Source organism: Pseudorca crassidens, chromosome 15 (assembly GCF_039906515.1).
Source record: "Pseudorca crassidens isolate mPseCra1 chromosome 15, mPseCra1.hap1, whole genome shotgun sequence".
Taxonomy (NCBI): Eukaryota; Metazoa; Chordata; class Mammalia; order Artiodactyla; family Delphinidae; genus Pseudorca; species Pseudorca crassidens.
The window spans coordinates 64,736,120-64,755,397 of record NC_090310.1 but is presented as its reverse complement, the minus strand read 5'-3'; the positions used below and the strand labels follow the sequence as shown (position 1 = coordinate 64,755,397).

Sequence of the window (19,278 nt, the reverse complement as noted above, 5' to 3'; positions counted from 1 at the left end):
CTACTGAAGCCCGTGTGCCTAGAGCCCGTGCTCCACAATAAGAGAAGCTGCCGCAATGAGAAGCCCATGCACCGCAATGAAGAGTAGCCCCTGCTCGCCACAACTAGAGAAATCCTGCGCACAGCAACAAAGACCCAACGCAGCCAAAAATAAAAAATAAATAAATTAAAAAAAAAAAAAAGAATTCCTATTAGCTGAAAAGAAAAACAAACCACCTAGTTTTAGACAGGCAAAGACATGAATGGAACTTTTACAGACAAAGACTCCCAGATGGGTTATAACATATGAACACATGCTCTACCTCATTAGTCACAGTTGTCAAAGAAATGCAAATTAAAACCACAATGAGAAATCATTTCATACCTGCCAGATTGGAAAAAAAAAAATTGGTATGCTGATAAGGGCATAAAACAAGAGTTTTTATCCACTGCTGGTCAGAGTATAGACTGATGCAACCACTTTAGGAAACAGTTTCATATTACCTAGTTAAGTTGGACATGAGCATATCTGTTCAAGTAATTCAACTCCCAAATTCTATATCTATATCTATCTATATCTATATCTGTATCGATCTACACACATACATAAGAATGTTAGAGCAGTATTGTTTGTAGTAGCAAAAAACTGAAACAGGGACTTCCCTGCTGGCACGATGGTTAAGAATTCACCTGCCAATGCAGGGGACACGGGTCCGATCCCTGGTCCGGGAAGATCCCACATGCCGCGGAGCAACTAAGCCCGTGTGCCACAACTACTGAGCCTGCGCACTCCAGGGCCCGCATGTCACAACTACGGAGTCTGCGTGCAGCAGCTACTGAAGTCCACGCACCTAGAGCCTGTGCTCCGCAACAAAAAAACCAACCAAAATGAGAAGTCCGCAAATCACAACAAAGAGTAGCCTCCACTCGCCACAACTGGAGAAAGCCCACACGCAGCAACGAAGACCCAATGCAGCCAAAAATAAATAAAAAACAAAAAAACCCTGAAACAACCCAATGTCCATCAACAATAGAATGAATAAATAAGTGGATTAAACAGAAATGAAAATAAATGAACCATATCTACAGTATATACATGAATGACTCAGAAGCAATGTTGAATGAGAAAGCAACTTGCAGAAGAATATATTCAGTATGATTTCATTTATACAAGGGCAAAACACAGTCAAAACTAAACAGTGTATTATTTAGGAGAGTCATAGAAGTAGTAACATCCATTTTTAAAAAGCAAGGGAATGATAAAGACATTAAACATTAATCACTGTAGTGGTAACTCCAGGGAGAAGGGGCATGTAATTGAGAAGCGAAACAGGCAGTGTCTGGGGTAAGGCAGTGTTTTATTCCATGAACACTGGGATTACCTGGATATAAGTGGTCACAATAGCCATAACTGTGGGTGAGATGGGCCTGGAAGATGGAGCAGAGTAAGAGAAAAAAGGAACATCAACACTTGAAGTCGCTAGTGAAGGATAGGAAGTTGCTTAGGCCAGAGAAGTTACCCTGTGGAGAGTGGGAGGAGAGTCAGGAAAGTGGAGGCCAAGGGCACATTGTGTGCAGCAGTGAGGTGAGTTGGGATGCAGGCTGAGGCACATCCTTTGGATTCAGCCAGGTTCCCTGCTGACCTTGGCTGGAGCAGTTTCAGCAGAGACCTGGGGGTGGAGATCACACAGCTGAGGACTGAGTGGGTGGTGAGAAAGCACAGACACAGAATGGGTCAACTCTGAAAAAGTATGAGAAGGAGAGGAAGGAGATAGCAGCTGGGTGGATGCTAGGGCAGAGGGTTCCTAGAGAGATGTTAAAGTGTCTTCAGGTGGCCGATTAAAACCACAAGGAGATTTGCACACCCATCAGTTTAACAAAAATTTATGTCAGACTGACAAGTGGTGACAGGGATGTGGAACAACAAGCCCTCTCAGACACTGCTGGTGAGAGGATAAACTATTTTGGAAAACAATTTGGCAATATCTAGGAAAGTTAAAAATGTGCCTTCAGCTCATAAACTTCACCCTTAAGTACACTTATGGCCCAGAGACACCAACTCATGGGCACTAAGAGACAATGTTCATTTTTCCATGTATGCAATAATGGCAGACTGACTATACAACCCGAATGCCAGCAAACAGGAGAACAGATAAATTAATCATGGGATGTAGACAATGAAATTCTATACAGAAGCAAAAATGAATACATTCAAAGTCTATGCATGGCTCTTAACAGTAAAAAGCAAACTGCAGAAGGATAAGTACAGTATGGTACCATTGTTTTTTTTTTTTCAGTATGGTACCATTTATATGAAGGTTTTAAACACAGAAAGAATTCTATGAAGCATTTAATGATTTATACATATGTAGTAAAAGTATAAACACGCACACAAATTTAACTAAACTCAGGATAGTGGGAGGAGGGTGGAAGGTCTAGGATGTGCTAGGAACTTGACATATTGCAACTTAGAATCTGTATGGTAGGTATCATTCTGCCCACTTTACTGAAGAAGAAACTGAGGTTCGGGGAAGTGAACTGGTTGGAATTTCAGTTTCACCCGGTTCTGACATCAGTGTTACTGGTTGAACGAATGAAAGAAAGAACAGCCTCGAGTTAGTTCTCAGGCCTATCCCCATCTCCCTTCGCTGCCCAGGGCGGGAGGTGGAAGGACCGCATGGGAAAAAAACTGCGCTCAGCAGGGACCAAAGTTCACTCCGGCCCCGCCCCCGTGCGTTTGCCCCGCCCCTATGGCGCAGATCCAGCGGGACTCATGAATATGCAAACCAGGGGAAGATATTTAAAGGCGCCGGCGCCACGCGCAGGCCCCTAACCGGCGCCGCCTGCCCCGCTCCAGTCCTCAGCCCGTGGCTCGGCACCCTTCGCTCGTATCCATCACTCCGTGCGGAAACGCCGCCGGCATGTCGGACAAGCTGCCTTACAAAGTCGGTGAGTTCCAGGACGTGCAGTCGGCCGCGTCTGCCCCGCCTCCGCTGGGGGCCTGTTGGGGCGGCTGCCGCGGAGCCGACCCGGAGTGCTCAGAAGGACCCCCTTGAATCGCCGGCACAGCGCGGTCTTGGCCGCGCGAGGCCGTCTGGGGGTTGGAGTTCTCCCGCCGCCGCGAGCGGGTCTTCGGAGGCGGCCGCGGACTATGCGTCCCGGCGTGCCCCGCGAGGCCGGTGCAGCAGCGAGGCCCGCGGAGCAGCGAACTGCCGGCGTGTTCTGCCAGAGCCTCCTGGGGCAGGCGGGCAGCGGGCACCTGGCCACGGCCTGGGACCAGTGGCACCTGCCGGGACCTAGGGGGCCTGGATCCTGCCTCCTGGGCCTGGACCGGCTCCTTGGCTACTTGGTGGTCCCGGGCAAGTGCCCACCCTCTCTGAGCCTCCTACAGGGAAGGCGAGGGCACTGGGGCCCCGAAGGGCACGTGGGGAGAGGCCTGGAGACTAAGCCTGAGGCCGGGCTAGTCCACTTACCAGGGACTTTGGGCTTGTTACTCAACCTTTTGGGGTCACCCACCTGGCCAGAAGGTACAGTCATACAGAGAATCTCGAAGAAATTTTGGAGTGGTTAGAAAAATTCTTCCTGCTGTTCTATGGATTGAAGCTGATACACTGATAGTTAACGTTTATTGGGCGTTTACTATGGAATGGGCATTGCCTTCTACGTTTATTATAGATTAATTCATTTTATTCTAATGGGTTTTTAGGGGAGGGACTATTACTTTCTCATCTTATGATGGGTTTACTGAAACCCAGGAAAAAAGGTAACTTGCCCACATTTTTACAGCTGGGAGGTGGTGGAGCAGGATATGAACCCAGGCTGTGCCCACCTTTTCACCACTGTATATAAGTGACCACATTTGGAATAACCCTAATGACCTTTCAGCAAAAACCAGTTCAGCCTGGCTAGCAATTTTTAAAGTAAATTCAAGACACCATTCAACCTGGAGAAAAGCATCATTCATGGAGCACTTGCTATGTATCTGGGGATTTACATTTGTTTACAGAATGATCTTTAGAGGTGGACTTTATCTCATGATACAGAGGAAGAAACTGAAGCCCTAACAGGAAGTGACTTGCAAAGACTGTGGAAAATAACAACCTGTCAATAGTAGTTTATCAAGTAGCAGGCCAGAGAAGGTTATTGTCCCTATTGTGTGGATGAAACTGAAGCCCAGAAAGACTAAGTCAAGGTCCAGTGGCAGAACTGGAATGGGGACATGTTACACTGTGGAGAGTTGGATGGGTTAGGGTTGAGGGCTTTGGGTTGTGTGGCAGCAGATAAGGCTGCATTTGGAAGTGGAGAAGCTTGGCTAGGTAGGGTTGGAGGAAGGACGCCTCCATCAGGGAGGGCACAGTGTGCCCGACCTTGCCCATATGGCATCTTCTTTAATCCTCAGGGCTCATAGAAGGTTAGGGATGATTATGCCCACTTTACAGATGAAGAAACTGAGGCTCAGAGAGGGTTTTGCTATTATGCCTCCTAGCTTGTCCTGGGACAGGTGTTACTGCAACCTCTGCAAGTCCTCAGCTCTCCTGGGCACCAAAACCCCCAGTGCCAGAGCTTAGAGTGCCAGACCCTCATGTGCCCTTGGAGCTGAGGGACCCACGAAAACACCAGGGCTGACACAGCTGTCCTGAGGGCAGTGAAAGAGTTCTTTTTCGCTAGAGGGACAGGTGGTGGCAGAGGGGGTGAAGCTTAGGATAGGACGGGAACCATTGTCCGCTACTGCTGTGTGCCTCCCAGGAGCCTCTGGCTCTAGCCCTCCCTGGCCACCAGTCCTGCCTCTGCCATTGACTGGCTGTGGAACCTGGGGCAAACCCTTCTCTGAGCCTTTCCTCATTGGTAAATGCTGGGAGTTGGACTAGGTTCAGATTTGTTTCTTGTTTGCTAACCCTGTCTCTTGCCAGCCCCTTTCGTGGACCTTCTCTCATTCAGTCCTAACAACAGGTGTGGTCGGTAAACATTTGTGGACCCCTTCTCTGTGCCAGGCCCAGCTGGGCACTAGAGGTACAAGGGTGACTCAAGGATGAGGGTGGGACAGACATGCATACGGATAATATAGTAGTATTGTCTCCATTTTATAAGTGAGGAGATCTGCTCAATTCTTTGTCTCTGTGGCCACCACCCCAGTCCTGGTCTCCCTCCTCAAAGGTGTCCCCGGGTCTCTTGCTCCACAGATACATGCAGCAACCAAAGAGGGCTTTTCGGAAGACAAGTCTGGTCATGATACTCCCCTTAAAACTCTATAGGAATAAAGTCCTGACTCATCATCTTACTCCCTCTACTAGAGTCACCCTGGCACACTCTGTTCCTCCAGCAACAATATACCAAGTTCTTTCCTGTTTCCAGGTTTTTGTTGAGCCCCTGCTGTGTGCCAGGTACTGTATCAGGTGCTTGGGGAGGAGCCTTCCAGGGTAAGAGAGCTGCTTGGTTAAAGCCCTGAGGTGGGAATGAGTTTAGCTCACCCGGAGGTTCATGTGGTTAAGCAACTAGAGAGGGGGAGAAGAGGGTGGAGAGATGGGGGAGAAGGGTGGGCAGTCACCTGGGTAGGACCCTAAAGCCATGTGATGAGTTAGGATTTTATTCATGGTTAAGCGGAAGCCATTGGATGTCGGCTTGTTTTTTACTTGAGCAGAAGAATGGAGGTGATATATTTTAAAATTGAAAAGTTTGTTTCTCTGACTTCTGTGGGGAGAATAGTACGTGGGAGCAGGGAGACCAGTGAGGAGGTGGCTTCAGTGATCCAAGGTGATGAGATGCTGTTGGATTGCTTGTATTTGGGATGTTGAGCCAACAGTGTGCTGATGGGTTGAAAGGGGGTGCAAGGGAGAAAGAGAAATCAAGAAATCGTAAGTTTTGGGCTGGAGCAGCTGGTCGAATGGTGGTTTCATTTCCTAAAATGGGAAGATTTGGGGAGTGACAAGTTTGGGGGTGAAGGCAAGGAGTCACGAGGGCTCAAACTTGACACATAATCTAGTTGGGCATCCAAATTGAGATGCTGAATAGGCAGTTGGATTATATGAGTCTCAAGTTCAGGGGAGAAGATTGGGCTGGAGATGAATGTGTGGGAGACATTTCCATAGAAAAGGTATTTCAAGCCATAAAATGGGATGAGCTCATCTGGTAGGAGAGAAGAGGGAGATGATGAATCCCTGAGGGCTTCTAAACTTTAGAGTCTGTAACAGGAAGAGGATCCAGGAAGGTGGTAGGGAAGCCACGGAAAGACAGGCATAGAAGCCAAGCAAAGAAAGGGTTTCAGGAGAGAGTACTTAGTGCTATTCGTGCTGCAGGGAGAAACATGAACATAGGTAGTTGACCATTAGTTATGGGGATTAGGCCTTACAGAGACCTTGAGAAGAGCAGTTTTAGTGGAGTAGTGAAGTCATCAAGGAGGTAAAACAATACGGGATCAGACCCCACAGAGCAGAGACAGCTCTGTCTGTTGTAACAAAGGAATGCCTGGTCCGTAACTACATGTGAGGAGGACTAGTGGATTCCTGGAGGAAGAGTGGCATTGTTCTGAATTCTTCTCGATGAATTGTGAAGTGAGGTCATCAGTTGATGAGGAAAGGTTAGAAGTTTGGAGTGGGAAAGGTGGTAAATTTACTAAGAAGATGTAATAAGATTGCTGGAGTGTCCCTTGAGATTTGTGGTCTTAATAAATGAAACTCTTGGTGTGGTCATCATTTTCCTCCTGCTGGGCTCAATGACGTGGGTGCAGTGGAGGGCTGGGTTTAACCAGGGTGGGAGTTTTGCTGAGGAGTTCTCAGAGAACAAGAGGGTAGAAGGGACAGTGGAATCTAAATTGTGGACCATGTTGAGAACATGAAGGGTGCAGTGAGGGACAGTGATAATTGGTAGGATAAACGGATTAAAGGTTCTGACCTGACCCGTTGCAGCTTTATTGGAGTTTGGGCTCTAGACAGAGAGTTTTGGAAAGATGGGACATGGCCAGAGTCGGTTGCTTGAAATCAAGATTTCCAAGGGAGAGTATCATGGGTGATGGCCTGCCGAAGTGGGCAGGGGTGGAGTGGGTGTGTGCTGAGGCACAGTGGGAGTAGTCCCTCCCATGGGGGGTATATTGCATCTGTGAAGTTGTTTAGATGTACAGTAGGAAGCAGAGTGACTTAGTTGGTTTTATTATTTCTTACTAAATTCTCTATAGTCCTTTGCCTCCCACCCACCACCCCTTTTGGGTGATTGGCAGGATCTAAGCTCCCCTAAAGATAAAAATCACGAGGAGTTCCAGGCCCCATCCTAGACCTACTGAATTTGATTCCCCAGGGGAGACTTGTAAGCATGCCAGATGACCCTTATCAGGGAAGTTTGCAAACACTGACCTAGGGACTGACCTTGAGAATGGGCTAGTGTGGCAGGGGAGGGAGGGTGAGATTATAAGGGAGAGGAGTAGTATTCATTGTACTATGCCATTTTATATAAGGGACTTGAGCATCTGAGAATTTTGGTGTCCACAGGCGTTCCCGGAACCAATCTGCTGTAGAGACCAAGGGATGACTAATAACATCGAAGCCAGAGAATGTAGATTACTGTCAAAGTCCCAATGATCATGCTAACTGAACCCCAAACTCAGCCGTTAATCCACCAGTTACAGGCAGGGCGGGCCTGGGTAGGTCTCTATGTGGAAGAACACACTTCCTGCAGGTAGGTTGGCTGCTGCTTGCTTGCAAAACAAGGGAGACCTGAACTGCACATGCCCAGTTTATTCCTCCTAAGTTTACTAGACAAGTCACTCCACTTCCCCTGGGGCAGAGAGAGGCCCAGAGTGTTAGTTACACAGATGAGTTCCCTCCATGTGGAGAGAAACATTAGGACTGGAGAAGCATTTTTATATCTTCAAGGAGATCAAGGAGCTGTGCCGAGTCCAAGGTGTTAGATTATATCATTTATGAGTGCTGAAGTCACCAAGAGTGGTGACTAGGAATGTGGAGAGCCAGGAGCTAAAATCTTTAGGGAATGAGGACGTTGGTAGGTGGCAGCAGAAAGGGTAGCAGGAGGTATATATAGGCCGATAGCTGTTTTTCAAGGGGGCACTTACCTGTGTTGTAATATTCATGGTCCTGTGTGCTTCTTTGATTAAATGTGTTCTCCCACAAGGCTGTAAGTAAGCTGTGGTTACTGGCAGGGACCATGTCTTTCTTTTTTGACTGCCCTGGCTCCATAAATCCCTGTTGCGTGAGTGAGAGAGTGCAGTGACCAGATTACCCAGTCTAGTGCTTCGAGTCCGCAAGTGGAGGAGTGCTGAGTGGCGGTGCTTTGTGGTTCGTGGGATGAGGTGGCTCACGAACTCCCATCCATCCTGCCCCTACAGCTGACATCGGCCTGGCCGCCTGGGGGCGCAAGGCCCTGGACCTCGCAGAGAATGAGATGCCGGGCCTGATGCGCATGCGGGAGATGTACTCGGCCTCCAAACCACTGAAGGGCGCCCGCATTGCCGGCTGCCTGCACATGACCGTGGAGACAGCTGTCCTCATTGAGACCCTCGTTGCCCTGGGTGCTGAGGTGAGGCCGGCAGCAGCAGTTCTTGTGCAGTGGGGAACTCCAGTCTTGTGCCCCCTCAGGCCCAGCAGGGGGTCCAGCTACAGCCTTGTCACAGTGCCCCCTCACCTCCATTTGTCGTGACTGCTCTGCAGATTTTCTCTCCCTGGGAAGACGGTGTCTGACTGCCCTCAGTTCACATTCTCCTGACTGGGGAGCTCTGATAGGAAAAACTCAAGCCCGGCGTCCTACTGAGTCGTCTAAGGACTGGCTCTCCCAGGCCTTCCTGGGATCATGTGCCTGCCCTTGGCCAATCATGGCTGCTGGAAGGATGGCGCGCTCTGATTGGTTCAGCCTGGGTTATGTGTACCAATGATTGCAGCTCTTCCAACTTCTCTGGGGGCAAGATGTTTCCCAAAGCAGGGGGCAGGGCAGAGCAGCAAAAGTCAGCTACAGAACACACCAGGGTTCAGTCCTTGTACCCCTTCTTTCTTTTCTATACTCACGCTCTTGGCAATCTGATTTTATGGCTTTAAATGCTGTCTATATGGTGATGACTCCCAGTTTTATGTACTAGCCTGGACTTCTCCCTGGAACTCCAGACTTGTATACCCAGCAGCTGATGTATCACTTCAACTTGGAGATCTGATTGACCTCTCAGTCTCAACATGTCCAAAGGAACGCATGATTTCCTTCTCTTCTTGGAGGCTTCCCCGTGTAGGCAGATGCAGACTTCAGCCTTACAGGCCCTCTCAGTTCAGAACCTGGGGTCGTCCCTGACTCCTCTTGCTCTCTTACTCCAACAACGGACCCTGCAGCAATCCTGTCAGCTCAGCCCTCAAAGTACACGCATCATCGCTTCCACTGCTAGAGGTGCATTTCTTGTCTGAACTCTAACAACAGCTTCTGCCCTTGTCTCCTTGCTTCCGTGTGGAGCCTTTTCCCTTCCACACAGCAGAGCCATGTTTTAACATAAGTTGGGTCTTGTCAGTGCTCTGGCTCCCATCCACTCCCATCCACTGGTTGCCATTTGCAACCCAGCCTGAGGTTGCAGAACTGGCTGGATGTAGATCCCGAGCCTCTCGGCCCTAGCTCCAGGGCGTTTTCTTATCCCTGTCCAGTGACCTTGGTCTTCTGAACTGTCTGCGAGCAGCCCTGTTTTGCTGGCTCTTTCAGGTGCGGTGGTCCAGCTGCAATATCTTCTCCACCCAGGACCATGCAGCAGCTGCCATTGCCAAGGCTGGCATTCCAGGTGAGGCCAGCTTGCTGCTGGGGGATGGCTTCATTCCTGCTGATGGCTTCACTGACTTTTACTGCTACAGACTTCCCTGCGGCAGAGGAGAGGAGTCATGGCCACAGAATCCTAGCCTAGTGACCCATTGGAAAGAACTGTTTTGTCCAACTGTCATCTAAAATCCTATTGAAGGCACTTACTTGCCCAGTTCAAGTCATGTGATCAGGAAGGGTGGGATCTAATAATTGGGAACCACATGATGTTGAAGAGGGGAAATCCTCTAAGGGAATGATGTGGGTCTGTTTCCGAAAGAATCAGGGAGGGATACTGGGCATAAAAAAGTCCCAGAGGTCCATTGCGTAGTATCTGATGGTCTAGGGTGCTGGGGAAATACCAGGACCAAAGAGGAAAGACTTTCTCACAAGCTGCTGGGGAAATAGACACAAGTCTGCCTGGGCTTGAGGAGGGCAGTGGTTAGCTCTGATGATGATGAAATAGGACATTCACAGTTCCTTCTAACCAGACACAGGTGGAGAGTAAAGAGTGGGGGAGGACCTCTCCAAAGACTGACCAAGCTTGGAACAGCCTGTCCCCAACTCCTCAGGCTAGTTTGGGCTCCATGGCCCTTTTCTGGGAAAGGTTTTGTTCTTAATACCATTGTCTGCCCCAGTTTGGGGGAGGGGAAGCTGGCCCTGCTTTGGCAGGTATCCTTTGCTCACAGGAGGTTCATGGGAGCCCCACACCTGTGTCTCAGTTGTCCCATATGATGGGAGGAGCCTGGGCTGGCAGTCAGGAGCCCTGGCTTCTTTTTTTTTGGCGGCGCCATGCGGCTTGCGAGATCTTAATTCCCTGACCCTAGGGGCCCAGGGATCAAACCTGGGCCCCTAGCAGTAGAAGTGCAGAGTCCTAACCACGGGTCTGCCCTCGAATTCCCAGGAGCCCTGGGTTCTGATGCCTGCTCAGGAATGCCATGCTGAGTGATCTGGGCACATCTTAGCCCCTCTCTGGGCATCTGTAAGTGATGATGATGGTAATGGCTGCCTCACAGAGTTTCTGTGAGGAAAAATGAGACGGGGCATGAAGCAGTTAGAGTAATGTCTGGCACAGAGAAAGTGCTCCATACGTGGTAGCTGCTGTTAGTAGTTTTTGGCCAGACTTTGCCTAGGATAACCTACCACAGAGGCTGCTGGCCCATCAAGTCCTTTCAGTGCATAATGAATCTTGGATCTTGTCTCGCTTGGGTCCACCTGAGTGTGGCTTCCTGCCCCTGTGCACCTCCATCCTAGCAGTAGGCATTGTGGGTCACTGGTCACTGGGTTGGGGGCCCAGACAGAAGAGGTAGGAAAGGAAATAATTATTTCCAGATACCTATATATGGGGGGGGGTGTCTGTACTTGGCCTCTGTCTCATAATCCATACTATTATAGATGAGGAAACTGAGGCTCAGAGAGGTGAACTGATTTTCCCAAAGTCACACAGCTGGTGAGTGCAGAACCAGGATTTGCACTCAGATTTCTCTGGCTCCAAGTTGTGTTCTTACCATTGCTGAGTCCTCAGAGGTGCTAGAGGTGGCAGGGGATGGGAATTAGGAAGGAGATAGTATTGGCTCTATCCAGGTAGGTCCCTGGAGCAAGTGCCGGTGGGGAGGGCCAGGCCCTGATGTGCCACTCACTCTCCAGTGTACGCCTGGAAGGGTGAAACGGACGAGGAATATCTGTGGTGCATTGAGCAGACGCTGTACTTCAAGGACGGGCCCCTCAACATGATTCTGGACGATGGTGGTGACCTCACCAACCTCATCCACACCAAGTACCCACAGCTCCTGTCAGGTGAGTAGGATGGGTGGGTGGGCTGGGTGCTAGTGGTTTAAACGGGGCCTGCTTGCCCGCATGAAATCAGCAGGCCTGGCAGGACTTCCCAGTGCCTCGAGCAGCAGATTCTGTGGAAGATGGGAGAACAGCAGGCTCCTGTAGGCGTGCTGGGGCCTGGCTTCGGGGCTGGGTGGCTAGGGGAGGCCTGGCTGGCCCAAGGGCATGCCAAGGCCAGGGCTGAGAATAGCTGGGAAGGCGTCAGCTTTGTTAAAAGCAGGTGGGGAGGAAAGTGGGGTAGTGTTGTGAGTGCAAAGGCCCTGAGGCAGGAATGGATAGACCATTCATGAAACACTGAGAAAAGAGTTTGGCTTGATCCTGAGAGTAAAGGGAAGTAATTGGATGGTACTGAAAAGACTTCCCTGCAAATGTACATGTTAAAAATGGCTGCTGTGGGCTTCCCTGGTGGCGCAGTGGTTGCGAGTCCACCTGCCGATGCAGGGGACACGGGTTCGTGCCCCGGTCTGGGAGGATCCCACATGCTGCGGAGCGGCTGGGCCCGTGAGCCATGGCCGCTGAGCCTGCGCGTCCGGAGCCTGTTGCTCCACAACGGGAGAGGCCGCAACAGTGAGAGGCCCGCGTACAGCAAAAAAAAATGGCTGCTGTGTAGAGGATGAGTTGTGGCTGGGACGGGCAAGTGACAATGGTGGCAGGGACTAGGGCAGTGACAGTGCAAGTGATGAGTTCGGGAGTTGTTGGGAGGTAGAATCATTAGGCCTGGTGATGGTGGTGGCTCCTCCCTCATGCTGGCCTAGGTGATTAGGTGGGCTGTGGTGTCCGTTACAGAGAGAGGAACCCAGAAGGAGGAGCGGCTTTAGGAGGCAAAGGTAAGGAATTTGGGTGAGTTCAGTTGTGGGCTCTCTGAGGCTCTTGGAGTTTCATCTCAGAGGCCACCCTGTCCCTTGGGCCACTCCTTCCTAGCCTGAAATTCATCCCCTCCTCTCTTGTTCAGGCATCCGAGGCATCTCCGAAGAGACCACAACGGGGGTCCACAACCTGTACAAGATGATGGCCAGTGGGATCCTGAAGGTGCCTGCCATCAATGTCAACGACTCTGTCACCAAGGTGAACCTGTGGGGCAGTGATGGCTCCAGCTGTTGGTTCCCAGAGCAGCTCAGGAGTAGGCCCTGCAGAAAGTCCCCTGGGAAGGCTGCAGGCTAGGGGCTTAGCCCTCATTTGAGGGGGGAAAGGGGTTGTAGACTTAGGGTCATGAGGCAAAGCATTAAAGGCATTAAAGAGCCAAAGAACTGTGCAGTGAGCCTCAGAGCTGGGCATCAAGAGGTTTAACGTGAAGCAGATTCTTTGACCGGACAGTCTCTCGTAGTTGATCTGCAGGAAGCCTTCTGGACTGGCAGAGAAAGGCCAGGGAGAAAGTCGTGGGACTGAGCCGGGCAAGGGGCACATGAGCACATTAGCTGGTGGGGAGAAGTCCCAGGAGGTGATCAGCCCAAGGCCCACCAGGCTGAGATGTTGAGAGCGGGTCTGAGGCCCCAGGGCCTCTCCTGCCCCCGTAGCCGCCTTGCCCCCTCTCCTTTCAGAGCAAGTTTGACAACCTCTATGGCTGCCGGGAGTCCCTCATAGATGGCATCAAGCGGGCCACAGACGTGATGATTGCGGGCAAGGTGGCGGTGGTAGCGGGCTATGGCGACGTGGGCAAGGGCTGTGCCCAGGCCCTCAGGGGCTTCGGGGCCCGTGTCATCATCACGGAGATCGACCCCATCAATGCGCTTCAGGCTGCCATGGAGGGTATGATAGGGTGAAGGTTGGTTGTCAGCCACTGGGGCCAGAGCGGGGGCAAGGCCACCCTGGATGACGCACAGACACTGTCTCTACACAGGCTATGAGGTGACCATCATGGATGAGGCCTGTCAGGAGGGCAACATCTTTGTCACCACCACGGGCTGTATCGACATCATCCTCGGCCGGTAGGCGCCAGGCGGGGGGTCCCAGGGAGTGAAGGAGGGGGCAGGCTTGCGGCTGCTTTTGGTCCCTGACAGTCTGTCACAGGCTGGGGCTCTTCCACAGGCACTTTGAACAGATGAAAGATGACGCCATTGTGTGTAACATCGGACACTTTGACGTGGAGATTGACGTCAAGTGGCTGAACGAGAACGCTGTGGAGAAGGTGAACATCAAGCCCCAGGTGAGAAGCCCCAGCCCTGCCAGCAGACTTGGTGGATGGAGCACCGAGGGGGGCGTGCTCGTGGGCTGGCCATCCAGGAAGTCAGATGATGAGGCTCTGGCAACCTGGGCAGTGGGATGGGCGGAAGAGGGACTGGTTTCAGGACTGCTTAAACTGGAATCTTGGAGTGAGGCCAAGGCATCCCCATTTTTAAAGGTCCCAAGATGGTTCTGAAGTGCAGCCAAGGTTGAGTACCACTGCATTCAACTTGTTACTAGGCATGGTGATTGAGAACGTGGGATCTGTCCTCAGACTGTCCAGGCTCATGTTGCAGCCACTTTGTAATGTGTGGCTCTGGACAAAGAACTTAACCCTTTAAACTTCAGTTTCTTTATCTGTGGAATGGGGATAATAGCAGTACTTAATTTACAGGGTTGTTAGTAGGATTAAATGTGATAATTTTATATATATATTGTGTATATATGTATATATGGTTATATGTATGTTCTTAGCCCAGGGCATGTGCCAATAATAATAACATTAGCTAATACGTAGTACTTAAACTAAGTGCCTTGTGCATGTCAGCTCTTTAAATTCTCACAGCAGACCTATGAGGTCTGCCGCTCAGGGTTGCATAACAAATACTGGCTCTTATTAATTGTGTGTGCCAGGCCCTGTGCTGGAGGTTGTTCTGGGGCAGTCCAGGCCCTCTGTGGGCCCTGCTGGAGGTCGGGAGGCCTGCTGGACAGGAGGGTAGGATGAGGATAGGTGTGGACACTGGGAGCTGTGCCCACCAGCCCTTACCGCTGTGCTGCCCACTTGTAGGTGGACCGCTACTTGTTGAAGAATGGGCGCCGCATCATCATTCTGGCCGAGGGCCGGCTGGTCAACCTGGGCTGCGCCATGGGCCACCCCAGCTTCGTGATGAGCAACTCCTTCACCAACCAGGTGCTGGCGCAGATTGAGCTGTGGACCCACCCAGACAAGTATCCCGTTGGGGTCCACTTCCTGCCCAAGAAGGTAGGTTCCTACCTCTACCCCTGGCCAAGGGTCATGTGTCCAGCCCTGGGCTCTCCATGCAGGCCTCGCCAGAGTTCATACAGTACTCGCCTCTCTACCCTCTTGAAGATCTTCATAGGGTCCTCCGCAGGGCAGAAATCATTCTCTCCATTTAACAGAGGAGGAAATTGGGGCCCAAAGCAGGGAATAACTCCCAGAGTGGCAGGGCTGGGTGGTGAGAGGAGCATGGGCTTTGGAGTGAGACACACCCAGGTTTGCATCTCACCCTTACCACTTAGAGGCTGTGTAACTGTGCCTCCATTTCCTTATCTGTAAAACGAAGGTGATGGTACCTCCTTAAGGATTGTGAGGATTTCCTTAGATCACAGGTCACAAACCCACATGCCCACAGGGATTGGGCAGGTAAATGGGCTGGGTGGGAACTGACCAAAGAGCACGTGCCCCAGTTGAAGAGGTTGGCTGCCTGTCAGCAACCTGGACCCACTGGACCAGGGCTCCTGACGTTTCAAAGGAAGCTAGATATGAGTATATTTATGTGAAATATTCAGCTTTTAAATATAACCAGGTTGTTTAACTTGGACGTGTTTGTAAGCCGAATGCAGCCTACAGGCTGTGTGATTGTGGCCTTGGAATGGGATGATGCCACTAACACACTGAGCATGGCACCTGACGTGTTGTGAGTGTGTGGTCAGATGAACCATGACAGTGAGGTCGTCTGACGTCACATCCAGTGCTTGTCCTAACACCCCCTGCCTCCGCCCTCTCCCACAGATCAGAACACTATGTTTTAGTCCTGGCTTTTTTTTTGCCAGTGTCATGGGTGAACTTGGCTTTGCTACTTTGCCTGACTGGGCCTCAGTTTCCCTCTCAGCTAAATGGTAAGAGTAGCTCTTGCTTCCAGCCCTTGGCTGCTGGAGAGGCTGCAGTGGTGTCTTCATACCACTCCTCCCACCCTTTGAAAAGCTGGTCTGCCAACTGATGAGACGCAGGAAGAGGCTGGGTTGTCTGCCCCCGAGCCAGCCAACTCCTTTCCCCCTAGTCTTCCTCAGGCACTGTCTTGCCTGACCAGGTGTTTTACCTGTAAGGGGCTGTCCTGTCCTGGGCAGCCTGCTAGGTCCCCATGCTGGTTGTCCGGTTAAAAAAGTCTCATTCGACCCCTTATCCGATCTCAGTTGGAGGAAATACGACTGTGAATATAGTGAGAGATTGGGCAGGCCTTTAAAATGAGGCTGGGGTTGGAAGTGAGAGGCAAAGAGCTCACCTCCTACCCCAGCACCTGGCCCCATCCCGTCTTCTTCCTTCATCACTGCCAAGATACGGGTTGGGGACAGGCTTCACATCTCACATGCGAGATGCGGGAGAGGAATTATGTACCTTGGTTAACAATGACAGAGAGAGCAGCCACCATTTCTTAAGGTACTTGCACCAAGCGCTCTTGAATATCACTGATCTCTGTACCAGCTCTGAGAGACCCAGCCTACAGAAGAAGAAACTAAGCTTCAGAGGGTGACTTGCCTCCACAGCTGCAAAGTATTGGGCCAAGAGTATGTCCCACCCCTGCCTGTCCAAGTTGTTAACCGTTATGTCCTCCCCAGCAGGGAGAGGGAAGGGTGTTCTCGGCTAGGCCAGGCCAAGAGAAGGGAGAATTCATTGTGTCCTCTGGGCACTGGAGACCTTCATTCTGCCTCCAGAGCTGACGTGGACTTAGGACTTAGGGCTGGGCTCTGCTCCTGCCTTTGCCTGCCCCTCCCCAGTTTCTTCATTTGTTAAATAGAAGAATAAACCCTGGCCTCCTTCTTAAGGGTGTTTGTGAGCCTCTAATGAGACCGTGAGTGTGAAACCACTTGGGAATGTAAAGCTGTCTGGGCTGGGCTGTGGTTAAAGGCTATTGTGCCATTATGGGATGGGACTTGGGGGTAGAAAGAGGCCCCACCCGGAGCTGGATGCTGAGAAAGTGAGAGCCCCGCTTAAGGTTGATCCTTCTCTAAGTACAGCCACTTGCCCTTCTTCTCAGGCCCACTTTATGCATTTCAGCACTGGTCAGACTTAGAAATAGGCCTTATCTAACCCCAGCCTCTGTCTTCCTTGGTTTCTGTTCTGTCTCTTCAAAGCTGCCTTGGAGACGATAACTTGAGACAAGTTATGGGACTTTGGAGCCAGGTGGACCCTGGATTCAAATCCTAGCTCTGTCATTAACTAGCTTTGTGACCTTGGGCAAGTCATTGTACCTTTCTGAGCCTTGATTTCCACATTTGTGAAAGGAGATGGCAATTTTTTTATTAGTCAGGATCCTTTCGGTGGCGAGTGGTAGATAGAAACCCTGTTCAAGCTGGTGTATTAGTTATCTGTTAACCGTATAGCAGTTTAAATACAAAACTTACTGGCTTAAAACAATAAACATTTATTATTTCAGTTTCTGTGGGTTGAGAGTTTGAGAGCAGCTTAATTCATGAGGTTGTAGTCGAGATGTCAGCCGGGGCTGCAGTCATCTGAAAGCTTGACTGGAGCTGGAAGATCTGCTTCACATCACTGTTGGCAGGTGGTTCCTTGCCACATGAGTATCTCCATAGGGCTGCTTAAGTTTCCTCATGAGATGGCAGCTGGCCTCCCCCAGATTCAGGGGGAGAGCAAAGGAGGAAGCTGAAGTGCCTTTTAGGACCCAGTCTCCAAGTCACACACCATCACTTCTGCTTTATTCTATTCATTAGAATTGAGTCACTCAAGGGGTGAGGAATTAGGCTCCACCTCTTTTTTTTTTTTTTTTAGGCTCCACCTCTTGAAGGAAGGAGTTTTATGAATTTATAGACAAAGATTTTAAGGACGTATTTTGGAAGGCAGCTATGCTCACCACTATACCACCAGTGCTAAGGATGTATTTTGAAACAAACACAACCAGTGTAATCTAAAAAGGAACTCTATCGGTTCTGTAATGGAGGGGTCTAAGATTCAGACACTGGATCCAGGGATCAGTGGCATCAGAGCTCTTTCTCTGTCTCTTGGCTCTTTTTTCCCCCTACATTCACTTCATTTGTCAAATAGACTTGCCCCTGGTGAGCAGAGACTGATAGCCTCCCTGTTTAGGAATCCTGAAAGCCCCTGTCATGAAAATATGTCCTGTCCATAGATAAATTCCAGAGAAGCATTTTGGTTAGCTGCTTAGGTTGGTGGAGGGTAAGGAAGGAGATGTAATTGATTGTCCCATTAGGGCTGCTTGGAGGGGAGGATGTAGCTTGGTTCCCCCTTGAAGAAGGGGAGCTGAGTAGCCAAAAGCCACACTGGAGGCTGGCTGTGAGGATAGAATGAAGTAATATGCTTAACACTCCGCAGATGTCACAACAGAACAGTTCCTGCCTCTTTTGGCAGCTAGATGCAGGTAAGGGATCCCAGAGCATGGCACTGATTCCAGCTTTTTCTGTGTTTCTCCCCAGCTGGATGAAGCAGTCGCTGAAGCCCACCTGGGCAAGCTGAATGTGAAGCTGACCAAGCTGACTGAGAAGCAGGCCCAGTACTTGGGCATGTCCTGCGATGGCCCCTTCAAACCTGATCACTACCGCTATTGAGAACCAGGCCCGCCCTTTGCCTTCCAGCTGCTGTCCTTGCCTGGGTCCCACCTCTCCTCCCCAAGAGCAAATGGCACCACCTTTGAGATTGGTTTGATAATGTTCCCCATCAACTCCCTGGGGCTAGTCACTCAGTCTTTGGCCTCTGCTGCATCCCTCATACTGTTCCAAGTGTGGCAGGGGGAATTGAGAAGTCCCTCCTCCAGCCCTGGTCATGATCGAGGTACACGGGAGTTACCCACAGGGAGCCATGAGCTCAGGGGTTCTGGAACTGCTCACTCAGTCAGTCCTTCCTTAGGCTGGAAGTTGGCAGTGGTGTTCACAAAGCCCATGCACTTTACCATCCAGGCCCTCACTTGGCCTATGGACTTTTTATACCCATGTTCTTGGTTTACAGGTTCATTGGTTCCTCAGCCCATGACAGATGAGAAGGAGCTATGTCAAAGGGTGTGGAGGAACTGTTGGAATTTGAATGCTCCTGAGAGCCCGGCTTAGTGCTTGGCATTCTCTTAAACCTCAGAACGATGAGGTTGGTACTTTTAGTCCCTATTTTACAGGGGTTGGAATATATTGTTAAGGGATAGCCAAGAAAGGACGAGAGAAGTGACAGCCAGAGGTTGAGAGGGGCCAGAGAAACGTAAAAGTGCATTGTAACTTGATGTTCTCATCACAACTCTGGGTCAAAAAGAGGTTAATTTGGTTTATAATGTTAAAAGAGAGCAAGAAGGTGGGTTAATAAAAATTTTGGTGCCTAAAAGAATTTTGAGCCTTTATTTTATAGATAATCCACTGCCAACAATGTAGGGTGTAAGCCAAGGGGTAATAGTCTGATGTGCTGTAATAGTCTGCTGTGTTGCAGTGTGGGGTGACGGGCTGCAGGCACACCCTTGGGCTTGGAAGACTGGGTAAAATGAAGAGAGAACTCTTGTGTCTTCAGGTGTGTCTTTTGTAAACAGCCTGTTTTTTACCCAACCTAAGAGTCATTTAATAGGTGAGA

The 19,278-nt window shown here is 50.4% G+C and overlaps 1 protein-coding gene across 4 annotated transcripts; it reads left to right on the top strand.

Annotated features, from left to right (window-relative positions):
- The first annotated feature begins 2,767 nt into the window (after positions 1–2,767).
- On the top strand, positions 2,768–19,041 carry AHCY (adenosylhomocysteinase). 4 transcript variants are annotated; one of them, XM_067707865.1, is made up of 11 exons: positions 2,803–2,927; positions 5,331–5,359; positions 8,311–8,501; positions 9,654–9,729; positions 11,391–11,540; positions 12,532–12,644; positions 13,118–13,325; positions 13,417–13,504; positions 13,605–13,722; positions 14,527–14,721; positions 18,150–19,041. In XM_067707865.1, exons 3-11 carry the CDS (start codon positions 8,367–8,369, stop codon positions 18,279–18,281), a joined length of 1,215 nt encoding a protein of 404 aa, XP_067563966.1. In that variant the 5' UTR covers positions 2,803–2,927; positions 5,331–5,359; positions 8,311–8,366; the 3' UTR covers positions 18,282–19,041. The 4 variants fall into 4 exon arrangements, with proteins under 4 accessions (XP_067563965.1, XP_067563968.1, XP_067563966.1 ...); XM_067707864.1 differs by lacking the exon at positions 5,331–5,359 and having other exon boundaries at positions 2,768–2,927; XM_067707866.1 differs by lacking the exons at positions 2,803–2,927; positions 5,331–5,359 and adding an exon at positions 5,376–5,395.
- The last annotated feature ends 237 nt before the right edge of the window (positions 19,042–19,278 follow it).

Bases quoted from the DNA above. Each gene is read 5' to 3' on its own strand.
- AHCY (XM_067707864.1), top strand. From the start codon at position 2,900: ATGTCGGACAAGCTGCCTTACAAAGTCG. The intron at 13,505-13,604 runs GTAGGCGCCAGG...GCTCTTCCACAG, and splicing joins ATCGACATCATCCTCGGCCG to GCACTTTGAACAGATGAAAG. The intron at 13,723-14,526 runs GTGAGAAGCCCC...GCCCACTTGTAG, and splicing joins AGGTGAACATCAAGCCCCAG to GTGGACCGCTACTTGTTGAA.